We start from the raw sequence: 27,805 nt of genomic DNA on the forward strand, positions 1-27,805 counted from the left end.
AAACATTTTTAAAAGCAGTAATGACAAGAAAAAAAAGAATTTGGCACTTTTTGGGCTTTCTTAGGGCTTGAATCCAGATCCTGGGTGCTGTGCCTGAGCTTTTCAGTTCTAATCTAACACTACCAATTGAGCCACAGCTCTACTTCTGGCTTTTTGGTGGTTAACTGGAGATATTCCTGATATGGATATTCCTGCCTAGGCTGGTTTTAAACCATGATCTTCTGATCTCAACCTCTTGAGTAGCTAGGATTATAGACATGAGCCACTGGCACTTGGCTAATTTGTAACTTTTATTATTTTTGCCAGTTCTGGGGCTTGAACTCTGGACTAGTAGTGTCCCTGAGCTTTTGTGCTCAAGGCTAGTACTCTACCACTTGAATAATAGCTCCACTTCCAGCTTTTTGTGGTTAACTGGAGAAAAGAGTCTCATGGACTTTCCTGCTTGGGCTAGCTTTGAACCACAATCCTCAGATCTTAGCAGCCATCGTGAGTAGTTAGGATTATAGGCATGAACCACTGGTGCCTGGCATAATCGGGCACTTTCAGTGGTTTTAAATCTATGCTATACAAATAATAGCTTAAATTTACAATTGTTTTTGTACTGGTCCTCAGGCTTGAACTCAAGACCTAGAATTGTCCTTTAGCTTTTTCGCTCAAGGTTGGCACTCTATCACTTGGGCCACAGCTTCACTTCTGGCTTTTTGCTGGTTAATTGGAGAAAAGAGTCTCATGGACTTTCCTGCCCGGGCTGGCTTTGAACCTCAGTCCTTACATATGAGCCTCTTGAGTTGCTAGGATTACAGGGGTAAGCTACCAGCACCCAGGAAATGTACACTTTTATTTGAGTTCTTTTTTTTTTATTGTGAAAATACCATACAGAGGTGTTACAATTACATGGGCAAGGCAATGAGTACATTTCTTATCAAGCATTGTTGCCTCCTCCTTTGTTTCCCCTTCCCATCCCTTCCAATCTCCCCCTGCCTCCTTATTTGAGTTCTTTAATAAAATGGAATACAGGATGTCTGGTCATTATTTGATTCCTTCAGGACCTGGAGTACCAGGCTCAGAGAATGTTCTTCACTGGAGACTGACTGAGTTAAAGTCCTTAGGAATAACTCCTGCAGGGGTAGGGGCAATTTTGTGGCTAGGAAGGAGCTCTTGGATGCTTCCCCTACCACACATAGCCTCCCTCGTCTTCCATCCTTTCCCATGCCTATTCTAGGTTGGGTTTCTGGCAAGTTGAGCCTCCTCTCTGAGATGGGCCTTCTATGCAATCAGGCATGCAAGAGTCCTCAGTCATAAGGGCAGCAGCTTCTGGGTATCTGAACAACCATACTGGGTCTTATGCTGTTCAAATAGTTTTTGCAGGGCATCCACATAGAGAGCATGGTATTTGTCCACCATCTCCTGAGTTGGCTTTTCAATATGAGGCAGATGCAGAGGCTCTCCAACTGCCAAGAAAGAAAGAAAGAAAGAAAAGAAAGAGATAAAGGAAAGTGCCAGAAACTCATGTGTGTGTGTGTGTGTGTGTGTGTGTGTGTGTGTGTGTGTGCATGTGCCAGTACTGGACCTTGAACTCTGGACTGAGCACAGTCCTTCAGATTTTTTTTTGCTCAAGGTTAGTACCCACCACTTGAAACACACCTCTACTTCCAGCTTTTTGCTGCTTTGCCACCTGGACATTAGAATCTCATGGACTTTCCTGCAAGAGCTAGTTTTGAACCTTGATCCTTAGACTTCTGCTTCCTGAGTAGCTAGGATTATAGGCATGAGCTACAGGTGTCCCACAAGAAGCTCTCTTTCTTCTAATCTCCTCTCCTTCACGCTTTGGCAGCCCAACTCAGCTCCCACCTTCTCTCAAGGTGCTGCTGCTCTTTTCCCTGGTGTGGGAGGGTGGAGGGTGAGAAAGAGCAGGGGTGGCCTTGAGGCAGAAAGGAGCACTCACCTATAGTGACAATAGGCCGGTGGTATGGTAGCAACCCAGTGGAACCTTGGCGGAAGCCCTGTCCATAGAAGACACAAAAATAGAAACCAAAGATCCTCCGGAAGAAGTGCTGGAACTTGAACATTTTACTGTCCTTGTGGAACAACAACTGATCATACACTTCTGTTTCTCCAAAAGTGAAGGTGGGGACCAGATGAGCCCTGTAGGAAAACCATGACTTATTTCCCAAACACAGGCTACAGTATGAATCACCCTGAAAGGACTTTTGCTCATGGCCAGGTTCATGTATTAGGACAAAATCCCACAGGCCTAAAATCAGAAGCTGGAAGTACAAGCAGCTGAGGTTTTAGGCCTCCACCAATCTGTCCCTGAGTCCTAAGGTTACAGTAAAGTTATTTCCTTTGCAGAAACTATAAGAACCCACTCTGAATATCCCAGTGTCCTTAGTCATTCTATTATCCAATAATTCTAGAGACAGACCCAGACTCCTCAACTTCCTCAGATGAGAGAAAAGGGAACACAGTAACTCTCCTGCAGATCTTTGTGAGCTGGTAATAAAAATCTGTTAACACCTTGACATGGTTGTCTTAGTAGTTCCTTGGAGCAAAAAGAAGGAAAGTGTCTCCGGCAGTTAGGAGTGGCAGGGCCTTGACTAGAACCAAGAACTCCTCAGACTTAGCTCAGAGCTCTCTTCTTATATTGTGTATTAGGCTTAAAAGCCTCAGGCAAGGGCTTTAGAAGCAGATTCATCCTTCCTTCTCTGAGTATGCCATAGGACAATTCTGAATTAGTGAGACACCCTGTAGCTCCAGCCTTGGGCTCCCACTTGAACTCTGGGAAGTCAAAGCAGTTAACATTTACTGATCACTTACTGTGTGCCTTATACATATTAGGTGTTTTTGTTGTGTGTGTTGGTTGATACTGTAGCTTAATCTCAGGGCCTGAGCACTGTTCCTTGGCTATTTTGCTCAAGGCTGACATTCTGCCACTTGAGCCACAGCTCAACTCCTAGCTTTCTTGCTGGGTAAATGGAAATTTAAGTCTCAGGAACTCTCCTGTCTGGGGGGTTGTCAAACTACAATCCTCAGATCTTAATCTCTTGAGTACCTAGGAATGCAGGCATGAGCTACTGATGCTTTCCTACGGAACATGGTTTATATAGACAAATTCATTCAAAGTCATACTGACCTTACGGAGTAGATGAAAGGATTAGTAAGCACATCATGAACACAAAAAGTACAATTCTCAGAATGGTTAAATAACCTGCCCCATGGCACATCATGGAGCCAGGATTTTATCTATTTGCTTCATTATTATTACTTTGTGGCACTGGGAATGGAAGCCAGGGCCTTGTACAGGTGAGATAAGTGTCCCACCACTCAGCGGCTTGTATTTCCAGCTTCTGATTTTAAATCAAGCACCAGATGCCAACTCCTGACACATAAAGTCATTATTATGGATTCTCACCAAGATATGTTGATCATATTTTCCAATCATGATAACATGGGCAATTATTGACTTTCTAGTGCAGCCTTAGCTTGGTCACCTCTAATATAGAAACAGGGAACTGATGGAGCTAGCTTGGAAGTATATGACCTAAATATTTTTTAAGTTTTTTTTAACCTTTTCCAAGTTCGAATGTTCATGTCCTCAACAAACAACCCCCTCCTCATTCCTTGAGGGTAAGATTCATGTAGGATCCATTGTGGCATTGCCCACCAGATCATGCTGCTCAGAGAGAGCCACCCATATTCCCTCAGAAGGACACCTACCCATGCTGAAGAGCTGTGCGCACAAACCCCTTGTGCTTTTGGAGGAGAAGGGTAGTGGTGTTGGGCACACTTTGCAGGGCCTCTTTCACTCCTCCTACAACAATGCCCACAAGGTTGCCAGAGCCATGGCTCAATATGTAGTCAATGGCTGGCTTGCTCACAGAGCACACACCTAGAAGAGAGCAAAACTGATTAGGAGAAGAGCAGATGTCAGAAAGAAGATTCTCTGTTCTTATGGTTCCTTAGATACTCAAAAGGATGGGGCTGAAGTGTACGGGGGAAGATTAGGATATGGACAAACTGAGTACATTTAACTTTGAGGCAATATGCCCATTCTGTAAGGGTCACTGGATAGAAACTACAGCAGGAAGGTTTCCACTAGGATAACCAGAAGAACTCTCTGAATCCCAACCAGAATTTTCCCCTTTTCTTTTCCATTAATATCCACAGCTATTGAGTGCATACTTTATATCAGGCTTTCTGTTGAACATTTAACTTACACTTTCACACTTAATCATCACACCACATCTGAGACTATTGGACTACTATCTTTAGTACCACTTTACAGGTAAGAAAACTGAAGCCAACAGAGCTTACCTAGTTTACCCAAGATCCCAAAGCAAGCCACAAAGCCAAAATTCAAACACAAGCCATTGAGATCCAGAATGTATGTTGTGGCCTACTCTGCTGGGATGACAGGATAAGGAATTGGATGGTGGAGGGAAAGGAAACTTAGAAGGTACTCATACATTGGTATGCTGAATTAAAGCCCTTTTGTACAACTACTTAAAAGTCATTTAAAAAATAGCTGCTGTCGGTTGCTCATGGCTACTCAGGAGGCTGAGATTTAAGGATTGCAGTTTGAAGTCAGCCTAGGCAGGAAAATCAGTGAGACTCCTATCTCCAATTAACCACCAAAAAGCTGGAAGTGGCGCTGTGGCTTAAGTGGTAGAGAACTAGCCTTGAACAAAAGAGCTCAGGGACAGTGCCCAGGCCCTGACTTCAAGCCTCAGAAACAGTGCTAAAACATATAGATGATACATAGATAGATAGATGATAGACAGACAGACAGACAGACAGATAGATAGATGATAGACAGACAGACAGACAGACAGACAGACAGACAGACAGACAGACAGATAGATAGATAGATAGATAGATAGATAGATAGATAGATAGATAGATAGATAGATAGATAGATAGATAGATAGATGAATAGATTCAGTACAAAAATCTTGCTGCCAATAGGAAAAGGGGTACATTTTATGACAGAGTTGTAGAAAACACTATAGAAGCTCCTGTGAGTATGGTCAAAAGCACCTTTGGCCATGAGGTATTCTCTGACAAAAGGAATCTTGAAGAACCAGGAGAGAGTGGCCAAGTGAGGAGTGATGCCTGGGAAAGTCTTTGAGAAGCCTGTAGCCTCAGTGCAGAAGTTACAGAAGGCGCCAAAGGTCAGGATGCCGTGCGGGTGAACCCCCATGAGGTAGTTGTGCTCGGGTGATAGGTCTTTTGTCTTCAGGATCTGGAGCCATGGAGAAAAAAGGTAGAGGCAGTAGAATAAGCTCACTTGAGAAAACCAAGTGTAGCTCCATGGTGGGTGTGGATGCTCTCTGAAACAGTTTGCCAATAGACAGAACATCTGTGACTTTCAGGAGGCCCCGATGCTGGCCTTCTCCACCCTGGGGTGACAAGGTAAGATTGAGGACATCTGCAGCTGTCCAGACTCTCGCCTGTGGCTGCAAGCAGTCTTGGCCATCTGTGTCAGTGTGCTTTATACATGTCATCATTTTCTTTGAGTGATGTCATGTGACAAAAGCCAGTAAACCAGCTTTAAAAAAAATCATGGCAGTGTTTGTCACCTACTTCAAAGAGTATCCAGAGTGTCTTCAGACCTCATCCTTTTGAGTAGCTAGGATTATAGGTGTGAGCCACTGGTACCTGGCTACACCTGGCTTTCTTTTATGGTTCTAATACTGGCTTTTGTCACCTTCTCCCTATGACTGACTGTCATAGGTACCTAACTGGTTCTCATCTCCAGTCTCTTTCCATGTAAATGCATCCTACCCAATGCACATTTCTGAAACTTCTTTCTGACATTGATCCTACCGACTCCCACCTCAGCACCTGCCTAGATAACTTCTATTGAACCTTGAAACATCTGCTTAGATATTCCCTTTTCTTCATGAGACTCCCTTCAGTGCCTGGTAACAAACTGTAATTATGCAGTTGCCTATCTTTCCCCATCAGGGGTGAGCACCTTGATGGCAGAGAGTCACATGCTACTCACTTTTTAATATCTCAAACATGGTGAGAAGAGGATTTGGGCCCATGCTTGCTAAATTGAACTGAGGTGAATTGTATTTACCTTCTGCCTGTGTCATCTGGGTGGGGGGTCAGCCCAAGGATGTCCAAAGCAGCCCAGTAGAGTACAGGGGATCCTGAAGTCATTTTTAGCTGGACTGAAGCTTTGGGATGCTTGTCTTATGGCATCCCTAGTTATTTAGTATAAATGCCTAGCATTTGGGGATCTCAGAAGGATACTGGAGAACAGGTGCTTACCGTAATAGGGAAATAATCCCTGATGTGGGTCCAGATATACCAGTTCCTTACCCATGATGAACGCCTGCCACCTGAAACAAAAATATGTTAGTAAGAAAGAAAATGATGACATTAATAAGAACCATACCATGCCTTTCACTCACTCAGGGATCTTCTAGCAGCTTAAAGGGACAATGGTTATGGTAAAAAAAAAAAAAAAAAAAAAAGATGTGAATGGAAGAGCCCCCTCCCTTCCCTGAATATGGCCCACTGCCTTGTTTCTGTGACTCCAAACTAAGAAAAGAGGCCTTGGTATAATGAGTCAAACTCGACTCACCATGCAGGGTTTCAGGTAAAGGTAGAACATTTTTCCTTTTTGGTTTATGAGTCTTACCTTGTTCTGGAGTCTTCCAGTCCATGAAAAGCCAGATAAGGTAAAGTATGGGAAGAGGCCACAAGGATGTAAACAGCAAGCAAACACACAATGGCTGCAAGATCCAAACTGACGAGGGATCAGGTCAGACCAAATTTATACTGCCAGCAGAACCTGATCACGTCTAGTCTCATTCCCAACTCTCCATAGTTCCTACACTTCTTGTCTTTGCTCTCAGCACAATTCAAATCCCACCCAGCCATCATCCATGACCATTTGCCCTTTAAAATTTTCTTCTGTTGAATAGATGCTGGTAGCTCACACCTATAATCCTAGCTATTCAGGAGGCTGAGATCTGAGGATCAGGATTCACTAGCCTGGGCAGGGATTATCTTATCTCCACAAAACTACAAAAAAAGCTGGAAGTCTGGTTCAAGTGATACAGTACTAGCTTTGAGCAAAAGACATTCAAGGTCAGAGCCCAGGCCTTGAGTTCAAGCACCAGGACTGTCACACTCAAAATGTTTTCTATTGATTTCAGGGACCACAACAAGTACAGAACTTTGCTATTCACTGGGTTTTTTATTTTACATTTTTTAAAGGAGTGTGCTGGATGTCTCTATCTTTTTTTTTTCAGATTGCTGAAGAACCTGGAAAACATGTTGCTGCTACTGCTGCAGAACATACTGTTAGGATGATGATGATGTGATGGTCCTGGAGCTTGAACTTCTAGGAACTATCCCTGAGCTTTTGTGCTCAAGTCTGGTGTTTTACCACTTGAGCCACAGCTATTTTGGTAGGTAAGTGGAGATAAGAGTCTCCGCTCAACTGGCTTCAAACTGTGAATCTCAGATCTCAACTTCCTGAATAGCCAGGATTATAGGACTGATCCAATTGCACTCAGATGCTATTATTGATATATATTTACATATTATTGGTATATTATTTATATATTCACCAATAATAGCAGTATATTATATATAACTATAACTCTCTCTCCACACACATATATAAACATATATCAACAAATGTATCTATGTATATCCACACACATACATACACACATATAATTTGAGTGTCTGGAAACTTTAGCTGTGCTTTCAACTTTGGTAAAAGCACCCCAGTTTACCATGTTGAGTTGGTATTATACAGAAATTAATAGCCATATTAATCTAGAAACATTAAACTTATTGTTTTCCATTTGTACAGGGGCAATGCACCACCTTGAATATGTAAGGTCTCATCCACCTGCGTCTGATTACAGAAACGAATAAACTCTTCTCTAAGTAGCAAAAAGTCCTCTGTTATCTACTATATGCAATTCTTATTTCTCCTCTTACCTCTTATTCCAGTGCCCCTGTCTCCCTGCCAGCCACCACCCCTCTATCTTTGTTCTTCCTCATACCAATTTCTCTTCTGTCCCCATTAAACCATCATCATTTCCCTCTTGTCTCTTGTCTCCATCCATATTCATCATCCCAGAACCCTCACTGAGTCATTGGTCCATTCTCCTTTTTGTCACTCTGTACCCTGATAACCCAACATTTCCATCCCTCTTCTGTTTCCTGTTCTTCATTCTTGTCCATTCACCACTCCTTCCATTGCCTGTTACCTACCTCATGCTACACTCCATGCTCACAGTGGAAATCTATGGACCAAACACAAGCTAGAGAGTTGGGCATAGTGGCCCACATCTGTAATCTCAGCACTTGAGGGCAAGGCAGGAAGATCGTGAGTTTGAGGGCAGTCTGGGCTTCATGGCAAGACCTTGTCTCAAAACAACAGCAAACAACAAAAACAACCCTCTCCCCCCCCCAAAAAAAATAACCCCATGAACCATACTTTTCTAAGTCTACAATGTTAATTGGTTCCTCTACCCCACATCCTATGAAACACTCCTGGACCACACTATCTCTGTCTGCATAGTGAAGGATTCAGAAGTAGCCAAAATAAATTGAATCCCATATCTATCATAACTATTTTGTCCAATCCCTACCTATAGTCATTGTGCCCTGAGTCCTAGCTCTTCCTTCTCCATGACACTCATTCAATTCTAGACTTAACTCTTAACTAGAACCATCTCAGATGACTAAAAGGCAATGAAACTTCCTTTGCCCATACACATAGCCCTTGACCTGGTTCTGGCTTCTGCCTTCTCACTGGACACTGCCATGTAGGTACTCACAGATGAAAAGGTAGCTCAAGGGCCACTGAAGAAGGCACAGAGCCTGGATGTAATCAGGCTGCTTAGAGCAAGGCATGATGCCTAGGAGCCTTAAGGGAGGCAGCAATCTCAGAGCCCGTGTTCTAAGGAGAGGTTCTGATGGCTTTGGGAAGCTCACTCAATAGTGAACTTGAATGGCTATGAGAACTTGACACCTGCTCTCTTCCCCCTTGTTCCGCCCCCTTCTCCACCCACTGCAGGTCTGAGGACTGCCCCATCAGGTCTGACTCAGCCCCATCTGCCCTTTCACCCTCTTTCCAAAGATTATTAGGACATCAGGATAGAGAAAGGGGAGAATGACTGTGACTCACTTCAAGTGACACACGCTTTCAGGCCACTCTGAGACAAAGAGGCTAAGGAGATGATTGTTGGGAAGAGTATTTGCGGAGGTTATAGGGTAAGGATCACTAGGGATTGTCTCTCTTTCTTCTTACCCTAAGGCACTCCAATTTTCCAGTGCCCTATACCTACAACCTTTTTTTTTTTTTTCTTTGCCAGTCCTGGGGCTTGAACTTAGGGCCTGGGCACTGTCCCTGAGCTGCTTTTTGCACAAGGCTAGCAGTCTACCACTTGAACTATAGCACCATTTCTGACTTTTTCTGTTTATGTGGTACTGAGGAATTGTACCCAGGGCCTCATGCACACTAGGGAAGCACTCTACCACGAAGCCACATTCCCAGCCCACCTACAACTTTTATTATACTATTTTCCCACACATGCATGAAACTAGAGAATGCAATACAAACTTCCCTTCATGTTCATTTTCAAAAACTATTGTTAGACCTCCAGCAGTGAAAATAAATCAACACAAAAAAATTAAAAAAATTAAAAAGACATGACAACAATGAAGATTTATTTATTTATGGCTGTCCTGGGATTGAACTCAAGGCCTAGGTGCTGTTCCTGCGATTTTTTTTTTCTCCAGCGTTCTCTCTACCACTTGAGACACAGCTCCACTTCTAAAATGCATTCTTATAAACTAATTTGTTAAATACTAACTAATTTTGTACAATTAAAGATAATAAAAATATAATGTAAAACCTCAAAATTCTCCCAAATCCCCAAAAGATCCACCAACCATTAACATTTTGTTGTGCTTGTTTCTTCTCTCATCACCTTTTTTTCTTCCAGTATTTTACAAAAATTCTAAGACAACACATCATATTACCACTAAATAATTCATTATGCACCTACAAATACATATGTATTTTCTTCCATAAGAACACCACCAGGGCTGGGAAGGTGGCTCAGTGGTAGAGCGCTTGCCTTGCATGCATGAGGCCCTGGGTTCGATTTCTCAGCACCATATAAGCAAAAAGAAAAAAGCCGGAAGTGCCGCTGTGGCTCAAGTGGTAGAGCGCTAGCCTTGAGCTGATGAGCTGAGGGACAGCACCCAGGCCCAGAGTTCAGGCCCCACGACCGGACCTCCTCCCCCCCCAAAAAAACCTTCCTTGTCTTGGGCTGGGAAGGTGACTCAGTGGTAGAGCACTTGCCTTGCATGCCTGAGACCCTGGGTTCGATTCCTCAGCACCACATAAGCAAAAAGAAAAAAGCTGGAAGTGGTGCTGTGGCTCAAGTGGTAGAGCGCTAGCCTTGAGCTGAAGAGCTGAAGGACAGCGCCCAGGCCCCATGATTGGACCCCCAAAAAAATGTAAAAAAAAAACAAAACCCACCACCACTGGTTATGTAAGCACATACATTTATATATATGTGTGTGTGTGTGTATTATAAATATGGATATATTTATATACACATGCAAATATTTTCTTTTATCCAGATTTTCATAAAATGTTGTAGTATTTCATTTATTTTATAATCATAAGTACTGTACACATTACATATATACATTATACATACATAAAATATCACAGCATAAATCTATTATTCAGAATTTCCTCTTTTAATGATTAATATGGGTTTCTTTTTTTTGTTTTTGTTTTTGTTTCTTGCTGGTCCAGGGGCTCAGACTCTAGGCCTGAGCACTGTCCTTGAGCTCCTTTTTGCTCAAGACTAGTTCTCTACCACTTGAACCATAGCTCTGCTTCTAGATTTTTTTTTTTTTTTTGGTACTTTATTGGAGAAAAGAGTCTCACAGACTTCTGACAGAGTTGGTTTCGGATCGTGATTCTCAGATCTCAGACTCCTGAGTAGTTAGAATAACAAGCATGAGCCACTGGTGCACAATTTTGAGTAGCATCTTATGTAACTGTGGGGTATTTAATACAACACAGAAATCAATATTAGTGTATTTCTTTGAAACTCCAGGTATTACTTGGATCATTCCCATTTTTGCATCCTTGTCTACTTTCTTTTCTGGATTTCCACTAGGATTCCACATTGTATCTAACCATCATGTGTTCTTAGGTTCCTCCAATGGGGAACACTTCATACGTCTTCCTTAATCTTTCTTGATGGTGGCACTCCTGAATAGTTCGTCTATTTTAACATATATCTCTTTCCTTAAGGCTGAGCTGCTGAAGAACCCATGGCATTTTACCTGTAGAATTCCCTACCATCTGCACAATTTAACCATACACTTCAGCATTGCTTCTATTTCCACATATTGGCATCTGGATTCAAAGACTGAGTATGATTCACATTTGGTCCCTTTAGAAAGATCTTAATTTGCTTTTTTGTTTTGTTTTGTATCTGTACTGGTCCTGGGTTTTGAACTCAGGGCCTATTGCTGTCTCTGAGCTTTTTTGCTCCACTTCCAGCTTTTTTTATTTTTAATTCCCCCCCCCCCCCGCCCCATCTCCCCACCCCACCCTATCCCCCACCCGCCAAAGTTGTACAGTTTGTTTTCGACATAAGGACTTGTACATCTCATTGTTGCCATGGGTCCACCTGTATTTTATGTGCTTAATTGGAGATAAGAGTCTCTTTCCTGCCTGGGCTGGCTTCCAGCTGCTATCCTGAGATCTCAGTTTCCTTAATAGTTAGGATTATAAGCATGAACCACCAGCACCTGATCTAAATTTGCTTTTAGTATAAAACAATCTTCCTTCCTGCTCTCCGTTCTCCTTATGCCTTTAACTTATTTAAGATAGTGCTTCCTTGAAGTAAGCAAGCTTTCCTACTGCTTACTTCCATGAGCAGAAAGGAGAATGAGCCTAACTGCTGGGTGAGACCCAAATCTAGGCCTAAGTGGTAGTGTAGGCAAAGCCTTCATTCATGAATGAATTCATAAATTCATGAATATATGCCTATTACAGGAAATAGGTTACATACATCAGTGTTTTGCCTTTTTGCACCTGAATATTGGATGCATTTAGAAGGATGGGGACCATTAACTGTTCTTAATGTCTGGAAAGATCTAGAATCTCAGTGTTAGGTGAACAAACATTGGGTGTCTTAGAGTTGAAGCCCGTAATTGGATGACTTTTAGGTGTAATGAGATCCTTGGAATAATATGGAACAGTGTGTGGCCTGCAGTCTTAAACAGAGTACAATAAACTCCAGAAGCAGAGCACCAAGGATATTTTTTTTCTTTCTTTTTTTAGATAAGTTTCTTTTTTTTCCCCAGGGCTGAGGACCGAACCCAGGACCTTGTGCGTGCCAGGTGGGCGCCCTTCCGCTGGGCTAAACCCCCAACCCCTTTGATACGTTTCTATTGTAAAAATAGTGTACAGAGGGGTTACACTTACATGAGTAAGGTAATGAGTACATTTCCTATCAAGCATTGTTACCTCCTCTTTGTTCCCCCCCCACCGTCCCTTCCCTCCCTATTCCCCACAAGTTGTAAAGTTCGTTTTCAACATAGTGTCTTGTACATCTCATTGTTACAATGGGTCAACCTGTATGCCTATTTAAGCATTTTGTTTTTTCTCTTCCCTTCCCCAAATTAGAAAAGAGCATATACAAAATACAGTGCACCAGAATCAAATACAGTGAAACAGGGGTTATACCGTGGGGGAGGAACATACCAAAGAAACAAAGAAAAATCACATAGTATATTAGAAGTATGTTAAAAACAATAGCAAGAAAGAAGTAAACTACTTGTGACCCTGTCTTGGGGTTCATTTCACTTAACATCATCTTATATGGTCATATGTACATAGCTTTTGAACATTTCTGCTTGTCCTAGACATATACTAATTATTGCAAATAAGGAAAACCATGGGACCTATGCTTTTTTGGGCCTGGCTTACTTCACTTAATATAATTTTTTCCAAGTCTTTCCATTTCCTAACAAATAGGGTGATGTTATTTTTTCGGATGGAGGCATAGAATTCCATTGTATATATCTATATCTATATCACATTTTCTTGATCCATGCATCTACTGAGGGGCATCTCGGTTGGTTCTATATCTTAGCAATGGTAAATAATGATGTGATAAACATAGTTGTGCTGATAGCTTTAGTATACCCTTATTTGTGGTCATTTGGGTAAATGCCCAAAAGTGGGATTGCTGGGTCATAGGGGAGCTCTATGTGGAGTCTTTTGAGGAACCTCCATACTGCTTTCCAAAGTGGTTGAACAAGTTTACACTCCCACCAACAATGCAGTAGGGTTCCCTTTTGGCCACATCCTCTCCAGCATCTGTTGTTATGAGAGCTCTTGATTATAGTAATTCTAGCTAGTATGAGTTGGAATCTCAACGTTGTTTTGATTTGCATTTCTTTTATGGCTAGAGAAGTTGAACATTTCTTCATGTGTCTATTGGCCATTCTTATTTTCTCTTCTGAGAAGTTTCTCTTTAAGTCTTTAGCTCACTTATTTATTGGGCAGTTGTTTCTTTGAGGATTTGTTGTTGGGGGATTTAATTTTTTGAGTTCTAAGGATGTTTTAGATATGAGACTCTTGTTCGTTGTATGGGTAGTTAAAATCTCCCAATACGTGGGCTTTCTATTGATCTTGCTAGCTATGTCCTTTGCCATGCAGAAGCTCTGCAGTTGAATGTGATCCCATTTGTCCAACCTTCCTTTGAGTTGTTGTGTTTCTGGGTCTCTATTAAGAAAATTTTGGCCTGTGCCGATGAGCCCTAGAGTTTCTTCTATTCCTCCTGTAATGTTTTCAGGGTGTCTTCTTTGACTCCGAGGTCTTTGATCCATTTGGAGTTGATTCTGGTGCAGGGTGATATATAAGGATCTAGCTTTAGTTTTCTTCAGGTGATTAACCAATTTTGCTAGCACCATTTACTGAAGAGACTGTCTTCCATTCTATTTTTTTAGCTCTCTTATAGAAGATTAGGGGGCTATAGATCTGTGGGTTCATTTCTGGGTCTTCAGTTCTATTCCATTCATCCTCAGGTCTGTCCTTGTGCCAGTACCAAGCTGTTTTGATTACTATGGCTTTGTAGTAGAGTTTGAAATTTGGTATTGATATTCCTCCAGCACTGTTCTTTCTGTTAAATATTGTTTTTGCTATTAAGGGTCTTTTACTATTCCATATGAATTTTTAGATTGCTTCTTTCATTTCATTGAAGAATGAGGTTGGAATATTGATAGGTATTGCATTGAATTTGTAGATAGCCTTGGGAAGTATTGCCATTTTCACAATGTTAATCCTCCCAATCCAGGAGCATAGGAGGATTTTCCACTTCCTAAGTTCTGCTTTAATTTCCTTTTTCAGGTTTTTAAAGTTTTTGTCATAGAGTTCCTTCACTTCTTTAGTTAACTCCCAGGTATTTTTTTTTTTTTTTGGTGTGGCTATTGCAAAAGGAGTTGCTTTCCTGATTTCAGCCACACTCTTCTCATTGTTGGCATAGAGAAAAGCCACTGATTTTAGAGGGTTGATTTTATCCCCTGCTACTTTGCCAGTTTCGAATCAGCTCGAGTAATTTGGGAGTAGAGTCCATGGGATTCTTTAAATACAAGATTATGTCACCTACAAAGATGGGGAGTTTTACTTCATTTTTCTCTATTTGGATCCCCTTTATGTTTGCATCTTTTCTTATTGCTGTAGCTAAGCATTGTAATACTAAATTGAATAGAAGTGGAGAGAGTGGACATCCCTGTCTCATTCCTGAGTTTAGAGGAAATGGCTCTAGCTTTTCACCATTAAGTATAATGCTGGCTGTAGGTTTGTCATATACAGCTTTTATTATATTGAGGAATGTTCCATGGATTCCTAGTTTTTCCAGAGCCTTCATCATAAAGGGGTGTTGGATTTTGTCAAATGCTTTTTCTGCATCTACTGAGATAATCATGTGGTTCTTTTCCTTGTTCTCTTCCTGGTTCTTTTCTTGATGTGATAAATTATGTTAATTGATTTGTATACATTGAGCCAGCTTTGCATCCCTGTAATGAATCCTGTTTGATTGTGGTGTATAATTTATTGATGAGTTGTTGAAGTCGATTGGACAAACTTTTTTTTTTTTTCCCATTTTTGCTTAATTTATTTCTCTGAAGACCACCTCCTTACAATTTCCAGAGAGAAAATACAAAACGAGAGACAGACTTGGTTTCAAATACACAAATGGTGTGCTGGAGTTAAAGCACGGCCGACAGCATGGTGACAGAGAGAGGTCAGCTCGCTCCGGGGCACTTCAGTATTCCTGAGGAATAAACGCGATTCTCTTCCTCCCGAGGGGGTGCTCTCTGCTCCGTGTAGTCACTGCTCCTGCTCTTTTACATATTTTCCATGTAGAAGATATGGAGACTGGAAATCATGCTGACAGTTGGAGTAGGCCATCCCTAGTCCCATGCCAGAACCAAAGGCTAACGGCCACGTTCTTCTTTTAAAGAAGGTAAGTGAGAAAACAACTCCTAGTCCAAAACCAGTACCTATCTTCACGACCGTATCTGCCATGCACCGGTCCCACTTCTTGCCGAGGTCGGACTCCGACATGTTCCCCACCCGCAGCTCCAGCTTTTCCTCACGGCCGGCCCCCGCGCTTTGACTCCCGGCAAGTCTCGCGAGAGCCGGCCTCCGTTGCAGGCCCGGAAGGCCTGCTTCCCAGATATCGCGGGATTACTTTGGAATTTGTTGAGAAGTTTTACATTGATGTTCATCAAAGAAATGGGTCTATAGTTTTCGTTCTTTGATGAGTCTCTGCCTGGTTTGGGGATGAGTTATGTTGGCTTCATACAAAGAGTTGGGTAGTGAGCTTTCATTTTCAATTTCATTGAAGAGTTGGAGGAGTATTGGTGTGAGTTCTGCTTTGAAGGCCTTGTAGAATTCCACTGGAAATCCATCCAGTCATGGGCTTTTCTTAGAAGGGAGGTCTCTTACTGCTGTTCCAAGGATAATTTTTAAGGGAAAGAAAAGCTGGGTGCGGGTGGTTCATGCTTATAATACTAGCTACTCATAAAGCTAAGAACTGAGGATCACAGTTTGGAGCCAGCCTAGGCAGTAAAGTCCATGGGATTTTTATCTCTAATTAACCACCAAAAAGCCAGAAGTGGAGTGTGGTTCAATTGATAGAACACCAGCTTTGAGCAGAAAAAGCCAAGTCAAAGCTGAGTTCAAGCACCAGTTCCCAGAGAAAAATTAAATAAATAAATTTAGAAATGAAAGAAAACAGAATATGGAAAAGGAAAGCTAGTGCTGAGGTTTGAAGTCATTTGGCAAAAATGTTTTCAGCCAGGTGCCTGTGGTTTAAGCTTGTAATCCTAGCTACTCAGAAGAGATCTGAGGGTCAAGGTTCAAAGCTAGCCTGGGCAGGAGAATCCATGAGACTCATCTCCAATTAACCACCAGAAAACTGGAAGTGGTGCTGTGGCTCAAAGTGGTAGAGTGGTAATCTTGAGCAAAAAAGCTCAGGGACAGCACCCAGCCCCTGAGTTCAAGCCCTGTAATTGACAAGAGAGAAAGAACGAAAGAACAAAAGGAAGAAAGAAAGGAAGAAAGAAAGAAAGAAGGAAGGAAGGAAGAAAGGAAAGAGGGAGGGAGGGAGAGAGAGAATGAATGAAAGAAAGGAAAAGGAGAGGGGGAAGGGGAGGGAGAGAGAGAGAGAGAGAAATTTTCATAGATGTTGCATTCCTTATCATAGGACATCATCTTCTTACTCCAGGTCGTTTTGGCCTAGTGCAAGTCAGTGCTTAGGTATTGCAGCTAGGCTGCTGTATTTTTCTACCCTCCCTGTGGTCAGAGATGAAGCCTCTTTCCTAACAATACAGGAGATTATCACTCTGTCTTTCTGAATGAGAATATTCTGACCCACATCAGTTCCCTCACATGCATTCACATCCTTGTAAATTGTCTTCTCCAGGATACCAGCCTCCTGCACTTACCTTTAATAATGTGTGAACTGTTTCCTCCTGTGTTTCTTCTTGTCCCCCTAAAGAAAAAAGGTAAGTTGTTGAGAAGACACTCAAGTTACAAAAATTGATCTGTATATATATTTCTACTTGGCACCAGATCCCAATTCCTGTGTGTGTGTGTGTGTGTGTGTGTGTGTGTGTGTTTAAATGACCATGGTTCTCCATGTGATAATGTTGTGTGTGGTTTTTTTTTTTTTTGGTCAGTCATAGGGCTTGAACTCTGGGCCTGGGTGTTGTCCCCGAGCTCTTCAACGCAAGGACCACTTGAGCCATGGCGCCACTTCTGGTTTTCTGGTAGTTTATTGGAGATAAGAGTCTCACGGACTTTCCTGCCTGGGCTGGTTTTGAACTGTGATCCTTATTTCTCAGCCTCCTGAGTAGCTAGGATTACAGGCATGAGCCTGGCTGTGTTGTGGTTGTTTTTAATCCCAATTAAGAAATATATAACAAATCGAAGGCATTTGTGTATGCCTCATGATGACATTTATGTATACTTGCAAAAAAGTATGTTATTTATTCATTGCAGGCAATGCTTGAGATAGATAGGGCTTGTTGTGTCCTTGTAACAATTTACTTCACCAACCCCCAGTCTGTTTTGACAGGTTGGAAACAACAGCATGTTGTCATTTAAAAAATAAAAATAAAAATGGGCTGGGCACCAGTGGCTCACATCTGTAATCCTAACTACTCAGGAGGCTGAGATCTGAGGATCATGGTTCAAAGCCAGCCCAGGCAAGAAGTCTGTGAGACTCTTATCTCCAATAAACTACTAGAAAACCGGAAGTGGAGCTGTGGCTCAAGCATTAGAGTGCTTGCCTTGAGCTGAAGAGTGCAAGGACAGTGCCCAAGGCCAGAGTTCAGGCCCACAACCAACAAAAAATAAATATATAAATAGAAATTAAAATTAAAATGTAGGTACAGATATGAGTCTCCGTTAAGAATTTGGCTATAGGGGCTGGGAAGGTGGCTCAGTGGTAGAGCGCTTGCCTTGCATGCATGAGGCCCTGGGTTCGATTTCTCAGCACCACATAAGCAAAAAGAAAAAAGCCAGAAGTGGCACTGTGGCTCAAATGGTAGAGTGCTAGCCTTGAGCTGAAGAGCTGAGGGACAGAGTTCAGGCCCCGCGACCGGACACCCCCCCCCCCAAAAAAAAAAGAATTTGGCTATAATCCTAGTTCCTCAAGAGCCTGAGATCTTAGGGTGGTGATTCAAAGCCAGCCAAGGCAAGAAAGTCTGTGATTATCTCCAATGAACCACCAAAAAGCCAGAAGTGGACCTGTGCCTCCAGTGGTAGAGTTCTCGCCTTGAGCATAAAATCTCAGGGACAGCACAAAAAAAAAAAAATTAGGATTCTTTTTTTTTTTTTTTTTTTTGGGTCCAGTTGTGGGGCCTGAACTCTGGGCCTGGGCGCTGTCCCTCAGCTCTTCAGCTCAAGGCTAGAGCTCTACCACTTGAGCCACAGTGCCACTTCCGGCTTTTTTCTTTTTTGCTTATATGGTGCTGAGGAATCAAACCCAGGGCCTCAGGCATGCAAGGCAAGCACTCTACCACTGAGCCACCTTCCCAGCCCGAAAAAATTAGGATTCTTGAGTCCAACATACATCTGTATCTCAGCTCTCCTGAATAAGGGAACTGTGGTAAATGACTTAATCTATTTCCTCAGTTTCCTAATCTATAAAATTGATTATATACCTACTGAGATCATAAGATTGTCATTTACAGAAAATACTTCATTTAAACTTTGCTCAGTGCTTTAAAGTTCAATATCCATCAATTACATATAATGAGCTAACTAAACTAGGATCATATTGTTTTTGTTCATAGTATTAGTTTGTGGGGGAGGGGGCACCTGGGTCTTGAACTCAGGACCTGGGCACTGTTCCTGAGCTTTTTTGCTTAAGGATAATGCTCTTCTAGTAAGCCACATCTCCATTTCCAGCTTTTTGGTAGTTCATTGGAGATAGGAATCTCATGAACTTTTATGACTAGGCTGGTTTCAAACTCTGATCTTCAGTTCTTAACTCCCTGAGAAGATAGGATTACAGGCAAGAGCTCCAGCACGCAGCTTGTACTATGGTTTTAAACTCAGATTCTCATGCTTGCTAGGCAGGTGCTCTTCCAGTAGAGCCAGATCTCCAGCCAGTTTTTGCTTTAGTTATTTTTTTAATAGGATCTGGAAGTTTTAATTGAGGGATAGCTTTGGGCCTGGATCCTACATATGACTGCCTTTTAGATTTGATTACAGATATACCTACCATACTCAATATACTTACTGAGATGGGATCTTCCTAAAATATTACATGGACTGGCCTAGATTTGAGATCTCCCCAAACTCTTCCTCTCCAGGAACTGGGATTACAGTCATAAACCAGCATGACTAGGAAAATGGGATCATATTCTGTATTCCATTTTGTAGCCTGCTTTATCAACTTACTTACTGTGGACATTTTTCATATTAATTTTCTCCTATAGCTTCGTACATAGCATTTCATTGTGTGGTTTTGCCACAATTCATTTGACCTATCTCCAATCATGGGGAAAGTGATATGTTTAGACAAGTACCTTCCATACTTGGGTCAGGTATCTAGGTCTTTTAATGGTAGGTGGAGAGGACACTGATCAGAAAAACCTCCTTTAGTTCCAGGCCTTTTCCAGTAGCACTGTTCACTGTCCTCTCCTTCATGGATCTTTAGGAGTTAGTGGTATAAAAATGGGATACATTGTCAAGCCTCCACAAATCTGGGTAGAATCTCAGGACCAGGGAGCCAGGTTAGCAGAGTCACTGTCTTTATATATGGATATGACTTGGTCTAAAGTGAGCAGTCTTCCAATATCTGGCAGTGCTGCTTACATTCATTTCAACATAAACTGAGAGAATATTCTAATGGAAGCCAAGTCCAGTGTGAGATGAGGCCTAACTAGAAAAATAGATCACTGCTGTTAGACTGTACCCAAGTTACACTAGGGCAAAATCTATGTTTTATCACAATGCTGCTTTCATATTGTATTTTCTTTGGGGAAAAGAAAGTATCTAGACTCACCTGAAACAACAGTGGGAGTGTTTTGTAACTGCCTAGGCCAGACTATCTGGGGCATCCAGGAACATTTTTGGTATATGTGCAGACCTTGATGCCCTGAGGTGTATTAAAGGAAATGAAGTAACATCTTAAAGACCTGATTGCTAGTAAGCACACATAAAATGTCCTTTGTTTTTTTTTTTATTAACGTCATCTCACCAGGTTATATTAATTATATTAATCTTAATCATTGGTTGGTGACATACTGTCATCATTGCATTATCTCTCACCCTCTCTGTCTGTCTCTGCCAGTTCTGGGGCTTGAACTCAGGGGTTTATGCTTTTGCTTAGCTTTTTCACTCAATTCTGGTGCTCTACCTCTTGAGCCATAGTCCTACTTCCTCTATGTACCTTTATTGATCTGTATGTTCTGGTAGGAATTTCTTTTGAGTACTATGCTTGAAAATTTAATCACACCTTAGCCACTCATTGCCTGGCATTGTTCTTCACTTCTTCCTCTGAGAGCTGAAGATACTTTCTTGGTGCTTAAGCTTTGGAAATAGAATTCTTTGCCTTATCACCAGTCTTCAGCCTAGAATCAAACTCTCCTGAGTACATTTTGTCACAATAGGATGTGGGCAGTAATTAGCTAAAGTAGGTCATAGAGAAGGAGAGACAAGTGTCAACATTCTTGTAAGTCAATGGCTAGTCATATGGTAACATCAAGGTATCAAGAAAGAAATAGAAGTTGTAAGATCTGAAAGATCATCGGGGCAGGGCATTACAACAATAAGATGTACAAGACGTTATGTTGAAAAATGAACTTTACAACTTAGGCGGGAGTGGGGGGGTGGGGGGTGGAGGGAAGTTGAGGAGGTGGGAGGGGAAGGGAGAGGTAGGGGAAAAACAAAGGAGGAGGCAACAATGCTTGAAAAAAATGTACTCATTACCTTGCTCATGTAACTGTAACCCCTCTGTATAGTATTTTCACAATAAAAAACTTATTTAAAAATTAAAAAGATTCAGAGCACAGACTTCAGGGAAAACATGCAACCACCAACCATTTCTAGATGATGTGATTATACAGCTAGAAAATCCAGAATATTTGGTCAACTATTGGCTCAATATTTCTAGCTAGATCTAAAATTCCAACTAATAAAGAATAATATGTACACACACATACACACACACACACAGAGAAGATGAGAGCAGGGGTCAAGTCAAGAAAGAAGAAACTAAAGCAGAAGGCCGTTTCAAAAGTTGACAAGGTCAGTGGAACACAGGTACTAGAGCACAGAAGAACATATGACTTTGCTGTCTCTGTTCACAAGATTAGAACAATCAGAAATGCCATTTACGCATCTACGTTGGTATACTGCCATGCCTTGTCCCATATCAACCGCAAATTCTCCTTCTTGTTACTATCTACCTCTGGTTATCTGTAGATTCATGTTAAGCTTTTTATTGTCTGCTAAACAATTGAATCAATCCATGTTGTAGGGTGTTCAGGAATTGTCAGGCTGAAGGTGGCAGGGATTGAGATTGATCTGTGAAAGTTGTAAACCATAGTTGGCAAAGAGAGGATTTGCCATTGTGTATTCTGCAATTATGTAAACCTTAATTGAAAGAAGATTCATTTTCCCTAAGGAGACTGACTAGACTGTAAGGGAATAGGAACAAATTAGCCTGCAATGGAAATTTATTGGCTGTAAATTCTCCTCAGAAAAGCTGCCTATGCCCAATATATAGCAGTCATTCATTTTATATATTCTTGACACATTACTTTACCCCATTGACCTCTTAATGTTTCTGGAAGAGGGTTGTTTCCACCTCTTTTCATTTTGGGTGTCAGAGAGATGACAAGTCTTAAAGAACCACCAAAACGTTCATCTAGTCCTATGGGATAAACTAGCTGATACAGCTTGACTTTTCCAAGGCTCCATCTATCTTATAAAGATGGATTTTGCCAATGTCATGGTAGTGTGGGGGCAGATGGAGGGGCCTTCTGGCATTGCATCCTACTGGGGAATCAAAACAGTTTTTATTAATAGTCCTTACCTGTTCTAAAGTCTCACAAAGGTGAATGGCTCATTTAGCCTGTTGCAATGAGAGAAAACCTTTGTTTTGTTCCATCCCCATGACTTGTTTATGTGGAGGAATCAGGGAGATCTAGGAGGAATCAAGACCTACAAGGTAAGACAGAGGTTGCAGATTCAAGTATCTCTAGGGACCATAGGAGCTAGAAACGAGGGATATAGCTGTGACAGGAAATGGTGTGAAATGTAGTAACTCAGAGATGCTTTGTCTAAAGGCCTTTTAATTTTTATTGTAAGCAATTTCAAACATACAGGAAAACTGGAAGAATATTTTACAGAATGCTTGCATATCATCTACCTTCATTAGATTGAATAATTGTTAATCTTGTACACATTTATTTCATCTTGCTACATTGATATATGGGTGTATGGGAACATATGTACATACAAGTACTTGTATCTTGCTTCTCCTAAGTATTTCAGATTTGAAAAACAACTATAGCTGGGCATTGATGACCCATGCCTGTAATCCTAGCTACTCTAGATGCTGAGATCTAAGGATCACAGTTTGAAGCCAGCCTGGGCAGTGAAGTCCATGAGAACCTTATCTCCAATTAACCACAAAAACACAAGATGTGGAGTTATAGCTCAAATGGAAGAGCACTTGTCTTGAGTGAAAAAGCTAAGGGAGGAAGTGGCACTGTGGCTCAAGTGGTAGAGCTCTAGCCTTTTGCTGAAGAGCTCAGGGACAGCGCCCAGGCCCAGAGTTCAAGCGCCATGACTGACCAACCAAACAAAACAAAAAAATGTTTTGGGATGGTAAGGTTGCTCAGTAGTAGAGTGCTTGCCTTGCATGCATGAGGCCCTGGGTTCGATTCCTCACCACCACATAAGCAGAAAAAGCCGGAAGTGGCACTGTGGCTAAAGTGGTAGAGCACTAGCTTTGAGCTGAAGAGCTGAGAGTTCAAGCCCCATGACCGACAAAAACAAACAAAAAACGCTAAGGGACAGCTTCCAGGCCCTGAGTCATAACCCCAGTACAGGTACAACAACAAAAAAGTAAGAAAAACAACTATAGAACTGTGCTGAATAAACAAAAACTACCTCTAAACAGATTTGGTCCAAGGGTTGTTAATTTGTGTACACTGGAGAAGTGTCGGATGCATAGATCAAGTGTGGGGGTGCCAAATGGATGGATGCCCTGATATTCCAGTTAACAACAAAGAGATATCACACAACACTGAGAACATGGACTAACAGAAACCAACATGACCCTCTAGCTCCTTATAGGCCATCTTGTTTCTGAAAACAATGTGGAATCCTTTCTAAATTGTTAGAGTTTTGCTGTTTCTGTGCTAATGTGAAATATATCTAACACATAAGCAGTCAAAAGAATAACTGTGTGAACATGTATATCTACCACTCAGTTTTTTTTAAAAAAATCTATGTTACTAGGCTCAGGATATAACTCTGAAATAGAGCACTTTTTTTTTTTTAATTTTCAAGGTCCCAATCTCCATCCCTAGCACTGAAATAAAGCCCCCAAAGTTCCAGATGGACACCAGATGTTCATGACTGTAATTCTAGCTACTCAGGGGGCTGGGATCTGAGAATCATCTGTTGAAGCCGGCTTGGGGAAGAGAAGTTTGTGAGAGGTTTATCTCCAATAACCTAGCAAGAAGTCAGCAGTGGAGCTGTGGCTCTGGTGGTAGAGAACAAGCCTTGAACACAACAGCTCAGGGACAATGCCTAGGCCCTTAATCCAAGCCCCAGTAGCAGCACAAAGAAAAAAACCGACAAAAAATCAAAACACATTACTAGTAATTTGCAAGGCCTCCGTATGCCTTTCCCTGAACCTTTCCCCTATATTCTCTCTTATTTCCTTGTTTTTTTTTTATTGGTGATTTTTTTTATCAAATATGTGTGTAATTCTCCATGAACAACAGACATAGTATAAGTTCATCTGCTTTTGATAAAAATGCCCCTTGACTTATAATGAGGTTGCATTCTAATAAACCCATCATGTCGTTAAAATGTATTTATGACATCTAACTGAAACATCAGAGTCCAGTAACATAGTACCCTTACCACAGTCTTGGTTGTTTTCTTCATGATCATGTGGCTGACTGGGAGATATGGTTTTATATCAATATCTAGCATCTGTAAACTATCACTAGCCTAGAAAAATATTAAAAATTCAAAATAAACTTACTACTCAGTGTGCTTGGGTTACTTGCTTGTGGATTATGCTCTACCACTTGAGCCATACCTCCAACCCTGATTTTTGCTGGTTATTTTAGAGATAAAGCCTTCAAGACTTTTCTGAACTGGCTTTGTAACTACTATCTTCCAGATATCTAGCTCCTGAATAGCCAGATATCTGGCTGTGGCCAGATATCACGCCTGTAGGCATGAGCCACCAGCACATAACAATCAGTTTTACACCATCAAAGTTGAATAATTGTAAGTCAAACTATCATTGAACTCAGTGTATAAGTCAGCTTTCTGTCACTGTGACAAAATATTTGGGAAAAAAAACAGATTACAAGGAGAAAAAGCTTATTTTGGCTCATGGGTTTCACAGTGCATTATGAAAGGAATGTGTAGCAAAGGAGGCACCTGAGAAGCAAAGAAAAAAGACAGAAAGGAGCTAGAGTCCCAATATCTTCTTCAAGGGCACATTCATAATGATCTAACTTCCACTAAGACTCACCTTCTAAAGGCTTCATTACCTTCTAATAGTGAAAGCTGAAAAGCAAGACTTTAGCATACATACCTTTGGAGGACATTCCAAGTCCTAACTTTAGTACTCAGGGACCATCTGTGTGTACACACACACAGATACACTAACACACAAAATGCACACATTCACACAATACATACCCACACACACCAATGTATTTGGCAAGTGCATTCTTTTTATCCTCATTTGTTGATAATGTTTTTGCTTTATAGATTTCAAATTCTGTTTTTTATTGTAAAAATACTATACAGAGGGGTTACAATTACATGGGCAAGATAATGAGTACATTTCTTATCAAGCATTGTAGCCTCCTCCTTTGTTTCCCCTTCCCATCCCTTCCCATCCTCACCCCCCCCCCCCAACCCTCCTCCCCCCCTCACCAAAGTTGTAAAGTTCGTTTTCGACACAACGACTTGTACATCTCGTTGTTACAATGGGTCCACCTGTATCCCTATTTAAACGATTTGTTTTTTCCCTTCCCCTCCACAAATTATACCCACATCAAATACAGTGAAAGCAGGGGTTATACCGTGGGGGAGAGACATACAAAGCAACAAAGAAATAATTTTATAAATGTGTTAGAAACAATAGCATGAAAGAAAAAAAAACATTTGAATACATATCTTAGGGTTCATTTCCCTAACATCAACTTTTCTGACCTTTTCTGCTTGACTCAGACATATACTAGTTCTTGCAAATAAGGAAAACCATGGGACCTATGTTTCTTTGGGCCTGGCTTACTTCACTTAATATAATTTTTTCCAAGTCTTTCCATTTCCTAACAAATGGGGCAATGCCATTCTTTCTGATGGAGGCATAGAATTCCATTGTGTATATATACCAAGATTTCAAATTCTTAATTTGAATGTGGTTGAATGTGTCAATCACTTACTTTCAAGTTTGTACTGTCTGCATGTTGTTTAATAAATCCTTTCCTTCTCTAAGGTTATGAAGATGCTTTTCTATATTTTCCTTCCTTCCTTCCTTCTTTCCTTCCTTCCTTCCTTCCTTCCTTCCTTCCCTCCTTCCTTCTTTCCTTCCTTCCTTCCTTCCTTCTTTCCTTCTTTCTTTTTTCTTTCGCAGTTGTAGGGCTTGAACTCAGGTCCTGGGCACTGTCCCTTGGCCTCTTTATGCTCAAGACTAGTGCTCTACCACTTGAGCCATAGTGCTAGTTCTTCTGTATTTTCTTAAAAAGGGTTAAATTTCACTATGTAAAAAAATAACAAGTGACTTGTAGACAGGGGTGGGAAGGTGAAAAAAAAAAAAGGAATGTCCAAGAGAAAGAAATGTACCCATTACCTGATTTATGAAATGGTAGCCCTTGTACACAACACCTTAATAATAATAATAACAATAGAAAATTATTTTGTTAAAAAAGGAAAGATATTTGACTTCAAAAGTATCCATAAATATATGGAAAAAGAAAAGGATGAGAAAATAGTAGGTTTAGTTACAGAAAAATCTAAGTTTCCATAAAAGTTCACTTCAGGAGCTTCTCGGTGTGCAAGTAGGGTCAGTCAGTAGCAGTGACAGAGATCCAAAATAAAGTGACTTAAATAAGGCAGAGGGCTATTTGGAGTCTGCACTGAGGTGGGAGCTGTGCTAATGGCCCTAGCCCTCCATCTTGTAGCTCTCTCCTACATGATGTAAGCATGTAGTCATCATGTCTCCCTATACCACTATAGTATCTTCTTTGTTTTTTCTTTTTAGCTATTTAAAATGTTATTATCTTCAAGTAGTTTTATTAAGGGTTTTCAATTCATCACAACAGTTTGTGACTACAATGAATCTTGATCAATGTCACGCCTTTAGTCATTTTCCCTCCTTTGTCCCAATGCTACACATCCCACCGCCCCACCACCAGTTACCTAGCTTTATGTTTATATATGTACATTGAACATTATGAATGCATCCAGCCACCTTTTCACACCCCCCCCCCACTTTTTCTTTCTTTTGGTACCATTACTTGAGCTTGAATTCAGGGATTTTTGGCTATTTTGCTCAAGGCTGGAGCTTTACCACTTGAGCCACACCTCCACTTCTGGCCTTTTTGGTTGTTAAGTGGAGGATCTGTGTGTCTGGACTGGCTTCAAACTGTGAATCCTTCGATCTGAGACTCCTGAATAGCTAGGATTGCAGGTTTGAGCCACCAGTCCCTGGCTGTTAAAACCTCTCTGCTTTGGTGCTTGCTGCTTCAAATGCTGTTTTCTATAGGCAGCTGGTGGAAGACTGTTACACTCCAAATGAGTTTTTGACATTCTCTTGTTCAGATCCCTTCTGGATGACCAACAGCTCTAGGCTGATGTGGACAGATTTCTAGGACATAATTAAGTGAAAACCAATATATATATACACACATATACACATAAAGGCTATCTTTTGCAATGTGATTATATACGTAAATATACACATGTATTCATGTAGATATATGCCTATGTATATATAGGAATGAGTATAGATACATAAACACAATTTTGTATAGATAGAAATTTATGTGTGTGTGAATGCGCATGCACATCTGCACACATACATTCTATTTTCAAAATGGATTCTAGAAAGAGAAAGCTCTAAATTAGCAAAATTGGTTAGCTATGGGGAGATGACAGGAATAGATTAGAGGGGGATGTAATTGGAATGAGCCTTCTCGAAATATACTGTACTGTATCAGCTAACATATGTGGAGAAAGTAATAGAAATAGAAAAATACTATTGTACAATCGTTGATGAAACAGTAATGTCAGGCAATGGGCACCTAGTGTCTGCTACAACTATGAGGTGAAAGGTTGACCTGGAATATCACAATGTAAAGATTAGACGGTCACCACCTGCACTTCTGATTAAAATCTTAGTGTTAGTAAGTGGGACATTTCAGTGTGCAGTGCCTACTTGCAAAGTCATCTTGCCTCCAAAGTTGAAACTTAAGCTAAGCAAGCCTTGGGCTGATT

The 27,805-nt window shown here is 41.1% G+C and overlaps 2 protein-coding genes across 2 annotated transcripts; both read right to left on the bottom strand.

Annotated features, from left to right (window-relative positions):
* Positions 1 to 1,296: 1,296 nt before the first annotated feature.
* Awat1 (acyl-CoA wax alcohol acyltransferase 1) lies at positions 1,297 to 8,892 on the bottom strand. Its single transcript, XM_042694948.1, has 7 exons — positions 8,817 to 8,892; positions 6,653 to 6,760; positions 6,280 to 6,350; positions 5,038 to 5,242; positions 3,718 to 3,889; positions 1,946 to 2,145; positions 1,297 to 1,451 (listed from the first exon to the last, which is right to left on the bottom strand). Exons 1-7 carry the CDS (start codon positions 8,890 to 8,892, stop codon positions 1,297 to 1,299), a joined length of 987 nt encoding a protein of 328 aa, XP_042550882.1.
* A 6,288-nt stretch (positions 8,893 to 15,180) lies between these two features.
* Positions 15,181 to 15,726, bottom strand: LOC122120652 (MICOS complex subunit Mic10). The gene has a single exon (XM_042694895.1). It carries the CDS (start codon positions 15,647 to 15,649, stop codon positions 15,413 to 15,415), a length of 237 nt encoding a protein of 78 aa, XP_042550829.1. The 5' UTR covers positions 15,650 to 15,726; the 3' UTR covers positions 15,181 to 15,412.
* Between the last annotated feature and the right edge of the window lie 12,079 nt (positions 15,727 to 27,805).

The sequence above is a fragment of the Dipodomys spectabilis genome, unplaced genomic scaffold, assembly GCF_019054845.1.
Source record: "Dipodomys spectabilis isolate Male_0828 unplaced genomic scaffold, ASM1905484v1 ptg000176l, whole genome shotgun sequence".
Lineage (NCBI taxonomy): Eukaryota > Metazoa > Chordata > Mammalia > Rodentia > Heteromyidae > Dipodomys > Dipodomys spectabilis.

Coding starts and splice junctions, on each gene's coding strand:
- Awat1 (XM_042694948.1), bottom strand. CDS start 8,892: ATGCCTTGCTCTAAGCAGCCTGATTACATCCAGGCTCTGTGCCTTCTT. Junction 2,146..3,717: donor CGCACAGCTCTTCAGCATGG/GTAGGTGTCCTT, acceptor GTTTTCCTACAG/GGCTCATCTGGTCCCCACCT. Junction 1,452..1,945: donor CCGGCCTATTGTCACTATAG/GTGAGTGCTCCT, acceptor CTTTCTTGGCAG/TTGGAGAGCCTCTGCATCTG.
- LOC122120652 (XM_042694895.1), bottom strand. CDS start 15,649: ATGTCGGAGTCCGACCTCGGCAAGAAGTGGGACCGGTGCATGGCAGAT.